The sequence below is a fragment of the Neofelis nebulosa genome, chromosome 3, assembly GCF_028018385.1.
Source record: "Neofelis nebulosa isolate mNeoNeb1 chromosome 3, mNeoNeb1.pri, whole genome shotgun sequence".
Classification (NCBI taxonomy): Eukaryota; Metazoa; Chordata; class Mammalia; order Carnivora; family Felidae; genus Neofelis; species Neofelis nebulosa.
In genome coordinates, this window is record NC_080784.1 from 41,255,124 (window position 1) to 41,269,456 (window position 14,333).

The 14,333-nt window shown below is 37.0% G+C and overlaps 1 protein-coding gene across 6 annotated transcripts in view; it reads right to left on the minus strand.

Moving 5' to 3' along the window:
* HOOK3 (hook microtubule tethering protein 3) overlaps positions 1–14,333 on the minus strand; it is a 117,580-nt gene that overhangs the window by 64,702 nt on the left and 38,545 nt on the right. For all 6 annotated transcript variants that reach the window (XM_058720487.1, XM_058720490.1, XM_058720489.1 and 3 more), the window contains 3 exons: positions 14,190–14,257; positions 5,249–5,311; positions 3,530–3,613 (listed from right to left, as the gene is read on the minus strand). In XM_058720487.1, the coding sequence (XP_058576470.1) occupies positions 3,530–3,613; positions 5,249–5,311; positions 14,190–14,257 (215 nt within the window). The remainder of the gene's footprint in view (positions 1–3,529; positions 3,614–5,248; positions 5,312–14,189; positions 14,258–14,333) is intronic.

A 14,333-nucleotide genomic window follows, 5' to 3' on the forward strand; every position in this document is an offset into this window, starting at 1 on the left:
CAGATGGCAATAGGAACATTCATGATTCATGGGAAGAGGTTAAAAAAAAAAAAAAAAAAAAAATCAACATTAACAGAAGTTTGGAGGAAGCTGATCCCAAGCCTCATGGATGATTTTGGAGTTCAAGACTTCAGTGGAGAAAGTAACTGCAGATGTGGTGGAAATAGCAAGAACTAGAATTAGAAATGGAGCTTGGGGGCACATGGGTGGCTCAGTGGGTTGAGCATCTGGCTCTTAATTTTGGCTCCGGGCATGATCCAGGTCATGGGATGGAGCCTGTGTCCAGCTCCTCACTGAGCATGCAGCCTGCTTAGATTTTAAGATTCTCTCTCTCTGCCCCTCTCCCCCACTTGCACGCTGTTTCTCTAAAATTAAAAAAAAAAAAAAAAATTCTCTTTCTCTTTCCCTCTGCCCCTCTCCCTGGCATGTGCGCTCTAAAAAAAAACAAAAAACCAAACCAACCAACCAACCAAACCAACCAAAAAAGAAATGGAGCCTGAAAATGAGACTGAACTGCTGCAATCTCAGATAAAACTTTAATAAATGAGTAGTTGCTCCACAGGGACAAGCAAAGAAAGTGACTTGGGGTGGAAAAGTGACTTGGGGTGAAGATGCTGTGAAGGTTGTTGAAATGGCAACAAAGGATTTAAAGTATCACATAAACAGTTGAGAAAGCAGCAGTAGTGTTTGAAAAGACTGACTCCAATTTTGAAAGAAGTTATACTGTGGCTAAAGTTATCAAACAGCATAACATGCTACAGAGAGATCATCTGTGAAAGGAAGAGTCAATTGATAGAGCAAATTTCATTTTAACAAACTGCCACAGCCACACCAGCCTTCAGCAACCACCATCCTGATCAGTCTATCAGCAGCCATAAATGCTGAGGCAAAACACTCCACCAGCAAAAGAAATTATGATACACTAAAAGCTAAGATGATGGTTAGCAATTTTTAGCGATAAAGTCTTCCTAAAGTGTATACATTTGTAAAAAAAAAAAAAAAAAGGAAAGAGAATATACATTTGTTTTTATTTAAAAAAATTTTTTTAATGTTTATTTTTTGAGAGAGAGCGAGCCAGCAAGCAGGGGAGGGGCAGAGAGAGAAGGAAACACAGAATCTAAAGCAGGCTCCAGGCTCTGAGCTGTCAGCACAGAGCCCGATGTGGGGCTCGAATTTACAGACCGCAAGATCATGACCTCAGCCGAAGTCGGACGCTTAACCGACTAAGCCACCCAGGTGCCCCTACATTTTTAGACATAATGCTATTGCATATTTAACAGACTACGATAAAGGATAAACATAACTTTTATACGCACTAGGAAGCCAGATAATTCATCTGACTTGGTTTACTGGGATACCAGCATTATTGCAGCAGTATGGAACAATAACTCCTAAGTATGCTTGTAATAAAAAATGATACTTAAACATGATTTAAGAAAAAAAGCAGACAAAAAAGGGGTTTATCATAAAAAAGCTATAGTTTCCCGCAGAGTGCTTCTGCTTCTAACAGACAACTAATTTTAACTATTCCTAATTTTCCTGTCTTGGGTTGTTATTTTACATCTCTAAATGTTTTACACTTCTATTTCTTGATTTATCAACATCAGACATTATCTAGTGACTTTCTCCTCTGACAGGTTAAATTACAGCAACTTGTGCCATCCTTCCTTTCCACAAACAGCTATATCACTATTCTTGTTTCCTTCATTGGTCACCTCTGCAATCTTAACTACTTACTAACTCCTTCCACTCAATCCCCCACCCATTTATGCACTCACTCATCTGCCTACTATATGGACCACGGACCACAGGACCATGGAAAGCCTTTCCGGGAGGCCTAATTTAGTACTTCACACATTTAAGTGCCCAATACATATTTTATGCCAAATTAATCATGTGATTTTGAGCTGAGACTGGATGACTAGAAGGAGCCAGCCATGTAATAGCTGCTGTGCCACAGAAGTGGTTCTTGACTTCTTGGTAAGACAAGAACATTAGTGTTCCTCATGGCTCCTATCCTAGTTTACTTCTCAGCTACTATCACCTGCACCTCTACTTTCACAATAACATTTCTCTCTAGGACAATTCTAAATGTTGAAATTGGTTTATATTATTACATTAGAAATCAGAGTATCAAGTGTATTACTACTATTTTCTGCAGAACTAAGTGTGTCATAGGGCAACCCCTTCTATTCTCATAACCTGTCTGCAACCCTGCCATTCACTTTGCAGTATGTCTATACCAAGTTTGGTAAACTCTTCTGTAAAGAATCAAGCAGTGAATATTTTAGGCTTTGAGAGCCATAGGTCTCTGTGGCATGAACTCTGTCCTTACAGCATGAAAGCAGTCATAGACAAGATGTGAAAAAGCAAGGCTGTGCTACAATAAAACTTTACTTACAAAAACAGATGACAAGGTGTAGTTTACCAATCCCAGTGTATAACTTTAATGTTATTGTGACCAGATAATATTATTTACCTTCTAACCCAACAAGTGTGTTATGATTATACTTCCTCCTGTGTGCATCCAAAGCAATGACCAACACCTACGCCTTTCAAAGTAAAGTGCTTCTATTATAAAATATTATGAACTAAGTATATTCATAACCCAGCTTTAACAAGCATCAAAACATGGTCAGTTATGTCTTATTTGTACCTCTCTCCATGCCCCCAACCTCCTTAATTTTGAGGTAAATCCCAAATATTTTTTTTCTTATTTTTTTTTTGTTTTCTCTTTAATTTTATTTTTTTATTTTTTAAAATTTACATCCAAATTAGTTAGCATATAGTGCAACAATGATTTCAGGAGTAGATTCCTTAATGCCCCTTACCCATTTAGCCCATCCCCCCTCCCACAACCCCTCAGTTTGTTCTCCATATTTATGAGTCTCTTTTGTTTTGTCCCCCCCCCCCGTTTTTATATTATTTTTGTTTCCCTTCCCTTATGTTCATCTGTTTTGTCTCTTAAAGTCCTCATATGAGTGAAGTCATATGATTTTTGTCTTTCTCTGACTAATTTCACTTTACTTTCTGTCTTTTTATTGGTGACTTCTTGAAATTTACCTACCCTATTAATTTTATTTTTTTTTTTTTAAAGATTTTTAAGTAATCTTTGTACCCAACATGGGAGTCAAACTCACAACCCTGAAATCAAGAGTCACATGCTCTACAAGAAGCTGGCCTGCATGTAAATTAGAGTATTTATACTTTGGATACTGGAAAACACTACAATCAGGGCTTTTAAAAATCTCCACTCCTCCCTAAAGCTAGCACTGATATCCTTCCTTTCTTTTCTTGGGTCCTTATGCCATTTTCATTCAGTTATTATCAATCTAATAGGGTTGCAAGAAGGAAACAAAGCTAACATATTTGATTAGTCTATTTTTAATCAAAAACCTGTTTTCCCTTTTTTTCTCTTTAATTAGGGTTGTGTTACAGCCAAACTATACTACATGGTAGTACACAGTATATCTGGTGTTACTTATAATGGTGCATTTCAAATAGGTAGTACACAGAACGGATCTCTTACCTGCATATCCAGTTCATGGCACCTTTGAGCGATTTCTTCCTTTGCTGACAGAGCTTCATTTAGTTCCTCCGTAGTTTTCTTCAACTAGTTATAAACAAAGAGATACAATAAACATTTCAATATGAAGTAGCAACAGTTAATAATTACATAGGTACAATAAAGAATTAAAACATTTCCGTCCCATTTCTTTCTGAAGGGCAGGGAGAAATGGAGAATCCTTCTGGAGAGTCAAAAGAAGGCATTTCTAACTGAGTATCTTCTAGTCCTAAGTCTTGTTTTCTCAGATTCTCTGAATCTGGTACTTTCCTTTTATCAAGTTTTCTTACATTTGCCTATCTGGGCTACATGATTCTTGGTAATGTTGATTCTGTAATAAGTGAGAAATTTTACCTTGATAAAATATGCATGTGCTAGAGGATAGGGGTTTCCATAGTTGAAATATATAGCCGATGTATTTCAACCCAAGTTCTTCAGTCATATTAAACCTTTATGTTAGTTTGCATAACAGTTTTTAAATTATTATTCTGATTCTCAACACAAACCAAACACTTCTAAGTTGTGTCCCATTATTATATAAACTCTAAGTTAGCAAAGCATGAAAAAATTAATTAATTAAAATTAATTACTTAATTAAAAAAAAGAAAAATTGGCTAAAAAATTATAGTGGCTTTTCCTTTCACATGACCAAACTTCTGTGTAATATAGATACAAAAAAATTCATAAAGGTAACAAACTTTAGGGGTGCCTGGGTGGCTCAGTCCGTTAAGAGTCAGACTCTTGATTTAGGCTCAGGCCATGATCTCTGGTTCCAGCCTCCCCGCCCCCCCACCCCGGACCCCCCCCCCCAAGGGATTTTCTCTTTTTCCTTCTCACTCTGCCCCTCCCCTGCTCACATGCTCACACATGCGTTCTTTCTCTCTCTCTCTCAAAATAAATAAACTTAAAAAAAAGTAACACCTTTAAAACCTAACATCACAAAGTAAGGGAAGCAAATTACAACTTGGGTTAAAATCATATGTCCAAAGACTTTCCTACAAAACATTTAGAAACCATGGGGAAGAAATGAGAGAGGGTAATGTGAAGATATCTGTTCACCCTTTGGGACAGATGTCCCAGGATAGTTGGAACATAGAAACTGACAATGTAACTAAGAGTATTCTATTGAAAAGTAGTAATTAAAATTACAAAATAACTTTTGGTTAAAACCACAAGAATACACCACAGAGTTCCTTTAAAAATATAGTACATTCCTTAATGCATTTAAGTATCTGTTGACCGTTCGTCACAAAGATAAAGGGTAAACGGTCTTTCTCACAAAGATAAAGGAAGAATAATGTGAAATAAAAGGTATTTTGTATTATAAATAAATCATAAGATTAAATGCATGCCATTTTTCAGGAAATTCTGTGTGTTAAATGTAGCATGAAGAAAGATATCACTAATGGAAAAAGAAAAATCATGACTAGGAAATACGAATTACAATGACTTTAAGTTAATTTAAAGTGGGTTATGCAATATTTTAATTACAAATTACAAATTTAATTACTAATGTGTAATATCCACTAGTAAAGTAGCTTAAGCTCTTGAATTTTAGTAAAAAACAACGAATTAAACCAATATATTCTATAAGCAATTTCAAATGAAACATTCTTTTTGTGAATATATAAGGTTTATTCTTTTCAATCTCTGCATGGATAAAAACAATGCAAAATGAGATACCTGGCGATCAAGGTCAACATAGGCATCATTTCCAGCAGAAACAGGAGATTCCTTACTCATCAGCTGAAATTAAGATTTAAATGATTGTAACTATGTGGCAAAAAAGACATCATATAAAACGCACTTACATAACAAAACGAATACCCAAATCACCATAAAATTATAAAAATGAAAATGAAAACACAAACATAAAAGGAACATTTTCTTATACATTAAAACTTTTCAGTCTGGAATATTTTTTCATTCTAGAATAATGCCTTCATTTAAAATTACAGGTCTAGGGGACACTTGGGTGGCTCTGTTGGTTGATTTCAGCTCAGGTCATGACCTCATGGTTTGTGGGATGAAGCCCTACGTTGGGCTCTGGGCTGACAGTTGGACTCTGCCCCTCCCCCCACGCTCGTGTGCACGCGCACACTCTCTCAAAATAAATAAATATTAAAAATAAATAAAATTATAGGTCTAAATTCTGGTGCTCATTTTCACTGTAGGCCCAGTCATAAGAATCAAGTATTCTTATCACTAAAAAGACAAGTCTTTTAGTTTAAGAAGTGGCTAAATATTTTAAAACTGACTTTTCAGTAAAAAACAAAACAAAACAAACAAACAAAAAAAAACAAAAAAACCCAGCAACACAAGTAACTATTTCTAAAGAATAAATATGGGCAACATCAATATAAATCAATATAAGCCAAAATGGGTTGGCTGATGTTTATAACACATGCACACACAAATCTATGTCTTAGCCTCTCTCACCCTTGTGTTGCAAAGAGAAAGGATCCATAAAGTGTGAGGGGCTAGGGGAGAAAAAGATAAAATCTGACTGTGACAAAAGTCAGGGGCAGACCCAAATGGTCTCAATTTTCTGTTGCTTCCTTCTTATGTTCTGTCTGAAGGACAAAAGAAAGGGGGACAATCAGAAATGTGGGGATGTTCTGTTGAGAGATTTTATAATTTCAGCCTTTAATCCCAATCTGGAGTGACCTGAAATGTTATGTTCAGCTGTACCTTGTTCTTATCAGTGGTTTTCAAAGTGAAGTTCTCAAAACAACAGCATCACTATTGTCTGGAAACTCATCAGAAATGCAAATTACCAGGTCCCAGCCCAGATGTACTGACTCAGAAACTCTGGGGTTAGGGTTCAACAACATGTTTAATAAAGTCCTCCAGCTGATTCTGATGCATACTGAAGTTTAAGAATCACTGCTCTATATTAATGGGATGAGAAGAGTTCAAAGTCCCTTAGGGGGAAAAAAATCTTAGGAAGAGCAAAAAATGCTGGCTTCAATGTTTATGCTTTTATTGTGACAATATTAATCAAAAGATTTTTAAGACTTCTTCCAACTGAAAAAATAATCCCATGGTAGAGAAGATATAATTCATTAAAAATATAAAAAGGAAAAATCATTATTTTACCATCTACAATAATCACCTTTTATAATTCTGAAATATTTAAGAAGCTACCAACCATGGGTGTAGCACAGGTCAAGTGAAAAAAACCATCACAGTGTGATAAGGGCTGTGACAGATTATCAGAGAGGTGGGTATCTGACTTGGAGGCAGGTGGCAGAAATACTAGGAGTGATCTCTTCCCCATCTTTTTCCTTTTCCCATTATTGCAGTTAAGTCCTCCTCATAACACAGCAACACTTCTGAATAAAAACCTAGGTGTCCTACACTCTGAACACAACCTTCTGTCATCCCTGCTCTCTCATTCAATTATGTTTAGTTTACGTGCTTCTCCGCTTGAGGTTTCCAGGCCCTCTACCTCCCTCCTTTCTCCCAGGTTTGCAGTCGGAACCCATCACTTTCTTTCTTATTCTGCTTAGACTTTATAGTAAACATTCTTGTTTTTGTCTGCTCACATTTACTCTTCTTTATTTTGCTAACATCATCTTATTTTGGGCAATCTTCCTCCACTGATTTAGCTTCCATGGTTCATCATTTGTTTAACCAACTACCTTCTCTTTCTAGCCTAGATTTTTCACGGTCTATTATGTTGATAACTTTTGTCAATATCATCACTTCTCTTACCTCCATTCCTTCTTCTTCCTGGCAAAATCTCAATCTAGAATCAATCCAAATACCTGTCTGTTCTGACCATAAATCCTGACTGCTAAGTACTGAGACAGTAAACAAAAAATATTTTAATCCTAAAACACTATTAATACATAGTTTCCAATTTCAACTGTGACTTCAAAGTTGTCCCCAAAGTATAGTTATGCTTCCCCAGTCAGCAGTCTCTTTATTCCCTTCAGAGATTATTCTAAACCTTTCCTACTTCTCAAACCTCACCAACACCCCCATACTCTTCACCAGGAAACTTTGTCTCCAAGATGAACATAGGGGAGGGAAACAAAAACAATATAAAAACAGGGAGGGGGACAAAACAGAAGAGACTCATAAATATGGAGAACAAACTGAGGGTTATGGGAGGGGCTGTGGGGGGGGGGATGCGTTAAATGGGTAAAGGGCACTAAGGAATCTACTCCTGAAATCATTGTTGCATTATATACTAACTAATTTGGATGTAAAATAAAAAATAAAACAAGTTTAAAAAAAAAAAATCTTTGTCTCCAAATAAGAATTTCCCATGTCTTAATCCACAAAATTGGCAACATTCATGCCCATCCTTTCCTTCTCCAATCTTGTAATACAAGTATTGTTCTTCCCATAGTAGGCTAATCCTTTCACTTGTGCTCCCTGACCCAGTCCCTTCCCAGCTTCTCACAGACCCTGTACCATTTATCATCTTCTCTCTTATAAATCAACATCTGTCCTTCTCTTACTTGTGGCTTCTTCCAATTACCATTCAAAGAATTAAAAGACTTATCATTTACTTGACCACCATTTACATTTCTCCAAAGAATGATCCCATGAAAAGATTCTCAACATCATTTGCCTTTAGGGAAATGCAAATAAGCCACAAGGAGATACCACTTCACACCCACTAGGATGGCTATTATAAAAAAGATGGACATCAACAAGGGTTAACAAAGAGGGGAAAAACTAGAATCCTAGTGCTGGTGGTGGGAATGTAAAATGCTACAGCAGCCATGCAAAAGAAGTTGGTGCATCCTCAAAAAGTTAAACAGAATTACCATATGACCAAGCAATTCAATTTCAACATAGGCAGAATAGGTGTTTTATAAAAAAAAAAAACAAAAAAACAAAAACAACAAAAACAAAAACAAAAAAAACCTGGGGAGCCTGAGTGGCTCAGTTCCTAAAGCATCCAACTCTTGAGTTCAGTTCAGGTCATGATCTCATGGTTGTGAGATTGAATCCACGTCCATGCCCAGCGCAGAGCCCACTCTCTCTCTCCCTCTCCTTTTGCCCCTCCCCAGCTGTCTCTCTTTCCCTCTCAAAAACAACAACCCATATACTAACATTCACAGAAACATTATTCACAATAGCCAGAAGGTAGGAACAACCCAAATGTCTATCAACTGATGAATGGATAAACAAAATGCTACACATCCATACAATGCATTATTCAGCATAAAAAGGAATATGTATTGATACATGCTACAAAATAACCTTGAAAATATTATGCTAAATGAACAATGCTAGACACAAAAGGTCACATATCCTATGTTTCCATTTATATGAAATATCCAGAATAGGGAAATTTATAGAGACAGAAAGCAAATTACTGGTTGATGGGGGCTGGAGCAAGGAGGAAATGAGAATTGCCTGTGTAATGGGTGTACAAGGTTTCCTTTTGTGCTGATGGAAAAAGTTCTGGAACTAAACAGTGACAATGCTTGCACAACATTATGAGCACACTAAATGTTACTAACGGCAAATTTCTGTTATATGTATTTTACCATGGTAAAAAAAAAAAAAAAAAGTCTAAGTCATTAGTACTTGAATAAAGAAATACAAATAGAATGTGCCAAAAAAAAAAAAAAAAAAAGCCCTTCTTCTATTATTCTATCCAGCTACACCTTCTCCCCGCTAGGTCCAATCAATCACCAAGCCTATTGATTCAAGCTCTAACAATTTTCAAATCTGTCCACCTGTCTCCACCCTGCCGTAACCTAGTTCAGGCTTCCGTCATTCTTTGCTGGATAATTATCAAGGTTTCTCAACTGCTCTCCCATTTTCTAACCTGGTTTTCCTCCAAACCATTCTTCTCATCATATGGATTTTCTTAAATACAGACTTCAGTGTATTTTCTCCTTAAAATCTATTCATTGGTTTCCAAAGTCCCAAATCTCTAATGAAACTGCTCAATATTCTAACGATCTTAGGTCTCTGGTTTCATTTCTAAGCACTTCCTACCTCACCATGTTTGCTACAGGCACCTTCTTTCAATACCTCCAACATTCCATGCAGGTCTTGCTTCTCTTGCCACCTGGACTTTAGAACAATTTTTACCCCTTCCTTATGTCATCTCATCCTTCTGTGCTCAGATGAGATGCCACCTTCCCTGAGAAGCCTTCCCTTAAGTCCCCAAGCTGAGTTAGCTACTTCTTGGAGGTTCTCTTAATATTTTCCCCAACATGGTACTTTTCATTTTGAATGCTTTAAATGTACCTGAATTGCTTGGTTAGCCATTTCTCCCATGAGACTTAGACTTTCTGGGGCAAGAGACCATGTCTGTCTTTTTCACAATTGTATCCTGAATGCTTCTGGTGTATCTATAGCTTCTGGTGCATATTAAGGGCTTGAGAGTATGTGTTAAATGCATAAAAGGAATACGCACATAAAGACATATAATCTATTTTTAAAATCTAGTTGTATGTATAATTTTATATACTTTGTTCACGTGACATTTTAAATGTTTTCCCTTTGTCATAATATACTTTTAAAAAATTTTATCAGCTATATAATATTCCATGAGATGGAGGTACCCTAAGTTAAACACTTGCTTACTAATGGATGCACATTATTTTCATATTTCTATTAATATAAAATAGCTTGGGGGTGCCTAGCTGGCTCAGTCAGAAGAGCACTGATTCTTGATCTTGGGGTTGGGAGTTCAATCCCCATGCTGGGTGTAGATATTAAATAAATAAACCTTAAAAATAAATAAATAAATAAATAAAATAGTTGGAAAAACACTGTTGTACCCAATCTTGGTCTGAATTTCTAAATAATTCCTTGGGCTAGATATGTAGAATTAAAAATCGCTTGGTCATAGACTTTAATTTTAAAAATATTTCTGATTATAGATGCAAACCTGTTATTATAGAGAAACTGGCAAATACAGAAAAGAATATAGAACATCCAACCACTTGGAGATAATTAACATTTTGCAAGTTTGTTTTCACTCATCTTAATCTCTAACAGAAATGGGATTCTATTGCTCATGTGCTCTGTTTCCCTAGACCAGTCTGACCCATGTTGTTATATGTTTTCAATGCTACATATTATGCCAAAGTATTATTCTACCATAATTTACTTATCTGTCTCCCTACTGCTGAGTTCTATGCTTCACTTTCCCTTTTATAAAATGGGGATAATAACAGTATATACCTCAAAACATTACAATTAATTTTTCATTTTTTTATTGTGGTATGTAGAACCACATGTAGTTGTAGAACTATTACATGTAGTAGTATGTAGTAGAACATACTATATGTATGAACATATACAGAACATAAAATTTGCCATTTAAAATTTTAAGTGTACAGGGGCGCCTGGGTGGCTCAGTCGGTTGAGCGCCGACTTCGGCTCAGGTCACGATCTCGCGGTCCGTGAGTTCGAGCCCCGCATCGGGCCCCTGTGCTGACAGCTCAGAGCCCGGAGCCTGTTTCGGATTCTGTGTCTCCCTCTCTCTGACCCTCCCCCATTCATGCTCTGTCTCTCTCTGTCTCAAAAATAAATAAACGTTAAAAAAAAAAATTTTTTTAAAATAAAATTTTAAGTGTACATTTCAGTAGTATTAATTATAATTTTAAAAGAGTTAATAGATGTATTGTATTTAGTAAGTACCAGCACTATCTTGCACATAGTAGGTGCTAGATGAATATTTGCTATTACTATTATGTATCTCTGTATTTCAGATCTCCTTCGGATAAATTCCTAAAAATAGAATTGTAGGATCAATTATTGTAAGGCAGAACTGTTAGTGGCTCCTTATTCTTTTTCCTATTTTTTGCTTAATAACAGACTCCTCAAATTGTGGTTGGGCTATGACTACCTGGAATAAAGACCACATTTCAGGGGCGCCTGGGTGGCGCAGTCGGTTAAGCGTCCGACTTCAGCCAGGTCACGATCTCGCGGTCCGTGAGTTCGAGCCCCGCGTCAGGCTCTGGGCTGATGGCTTGGAGCCTGGAGCCTGTTTCCGATTCTGTGTCTCCCTCTCTCTCTGCCCCTCCCCCGTTCATGCTCTGTCTCTCTCTGTCCCAAAAATAAATAAAAAACGTTGAAAAAAAATTTTTTTAAAAAAAGACCACATTTCAGGGGTGCCTGGGTGGCTCAGTCAGTTGAGCAACTGACTCTTGATTTCAGCTCAGGTCATGATCTCATGGTTTGAGAGACTGAATCCCATGCTGGACTTCGTGCTGACAGCGTGGAGCCTGCTTGGGATTCTCTCTCTCTGTCCCTCTCCTGTTCTCTATCTCAAAATTAAAAAAAGACCGTATTTCCCAGTTTCCCTGTGTAGCTGTGTGAGTAATATCTGGCTAATAGGAGTGAGAATTGTTGAAAGTTTACTTAGAGGAAGTGAATAAGTATCCCCTCAATCCTTCCTGATGGCTGGAAATGTGAATGTGATAGATGGAACTTGAGAAGCCACAGATGACTCCCACTCCCACAGATGCTCCCACTACCTGGGAATCATATATTAAGGATGGCAGACAAGAAAGCTGGATCCGTCATGACGATAGAGCAAAGTCCAGGACCACTTAAGAGCAAAATCTGCTATCTTGCTTAAGAGGTACTCGTTTTGAGGGATGCCTGGGTGGTTCAGTCAGTTAAGTGTCTGACTTTGGTTTGGGTCATGATCTCATGGTTTGTGGGTTCGAGCCCCACATTAGGCTGTGGGCTGAGGGCTCAGAGCCTGGAGCCTGCTTTGGATTCTGTGTCTCCCTCTCACTCTGCCCCTCCCCAACTCACACTCTGTCTCTCTCAAAAGTAAAAGAAAAACATAAAAAACTTTTTTTAAAAGAGATCATTGTTTTGATACTTTAATACTCATGACTTAATATCTTACATGATATAAAAGAATATGACATGATTTTAAGATGTATCAGTTTATCTTCCTACCATCAGAGCTGACTGCTAAAGTGATCTTTTCAAAGCTTTGTTTTTTTGAAACGTCCTGTGTAGTAATGAATTTGGCTGGCCTTTGTCCCGTTACTGGCAAGTAGCCTCTCAATCTCTGGGATTTCCTAACTGATAAAGAGTATCTATGATCTGTGGGTCTCTAGGTAGCTTAAGCTAAAAAGATGAATGACTCCAGTTGGGGGCTGGTAATGCCAGGAAGACCAGATGTATCAGATTATCACTTGATAATGAGCCTGACTTCTGATGGGGAGGAGAGCTAGAAACTGTGTTCAACCCCATGGTCACAGATCCAAACAATCATTCCTTCATAATGAAACCCCAATGAAAACTCTGGACATGAAAACTCAGGTGAGCTTCCCTGGTTGGCAGTACATGTTAACATGCTGGGGGAGTGGTGGTATGCCTTGATACTATGGACAGGTAACAAGAGAAACTTTGCATATGGGACTCTCCTAGACCTCACTCTATGCATTTTGGGGGTGGGGGGAGTTGGTTCTGGTTTGTATTCTTCTATAATACTGTCATCATTCCTGAGTTCTGTGAATCAGCACCCTGAGGGGGTAATGGGAACCTCCAGATTTATAGTCATTTGGTCAGATTTTTAAAAAACCACAACTTTACTTAATTTGCATTTAGCATTTTTCATGTTTGTTATATTTTTTCTCTGTCAGTTGCACATTCACATCCTATATTGTTTTCTAGTACCCCTAACAATCTGTTCCCCTTTTATGATCAAAAACATTCTCACATCCTGAGATAAACTGGTTATATTAATCTACATTTTTTACTTTTATAGTTTTATGTTTCACATTTGATGGAGTTGAGGACATGCTATCCCAAAATGTGGCATCCTGGCATACTGAATATTTCAAGCTGAAGGAATCTGAGTAGGTACAGGAAAGATTTTCTACCTTCTCCTGAAGCAGGTCATAAGACCCTCATGTGAGAGGTGCTCTCCCTATACTCAGATGAAAGAAGCATCCTTATCTCCAAAGATAGATTTTGAAAGGATTCTGAATGAATAGGATATGCTGTTTTCCCCAGGTTACTATCCTTAGCTCAAACCCTTTTTTGCCCTATCACATTTTTCCATGATTCTCCACTCTTCATCAAACCTAGCATCAAAACACTCAGGTTTAAACACGTCTTTAGTCTTCATTTCCTTAAGAAGGTTCTGGTGTAATGTAAAACATCCTTTAAATACATTTGTACCCTTTTTCTTGTTAATCTGTCTTTTGTTAATAGAGGTCCCAGCTGCGAATTTGGATGGGTAGAGGAAAAAGATATTTTTCCTTCCCCACAGTTTCAGTATAAATATTCATCTAGAAACTGCTCTGGGTATGGTTGGAGTTGAAGACGTATTTTCTGCCAAACAAGAAACTAATAATTAAGTGTGAGGTACACTGCTGGTTTAAGATATGTATTTATAATGGCTTTAGGAATTAGTCTACTATTCCTAGTTCAGTAGAGCAATTTTAAAAATTAGGAAGTTACTGAATATACCTAAAGACAAATGTTTAAGTTTTAAATAAAAATGAGAAAAATGTATGATTTTTTAAAATAAAAATGAGGCAAGCTATATTGTAAGTGTAAGAAAAAAAATTCTCAAAAAAAAATGAGAATCTTTTTTAAAAATCTTTACTTCTGCTATTCATATTCCTATTTGCTCCTTTAATTTCTCACACATAAAGTTCCAACGTACCTCTTGAATGGCTGTCATGACAACATGTTGAACAGATTCCTCCATCATCATAATGGCTTGGATGTACTCTGAAAACAAGAATAATCTGGAATGTCACTGTTCAAGTTAAAGATACTCAAGGGAGTAAAAGGCTTATACTTCATG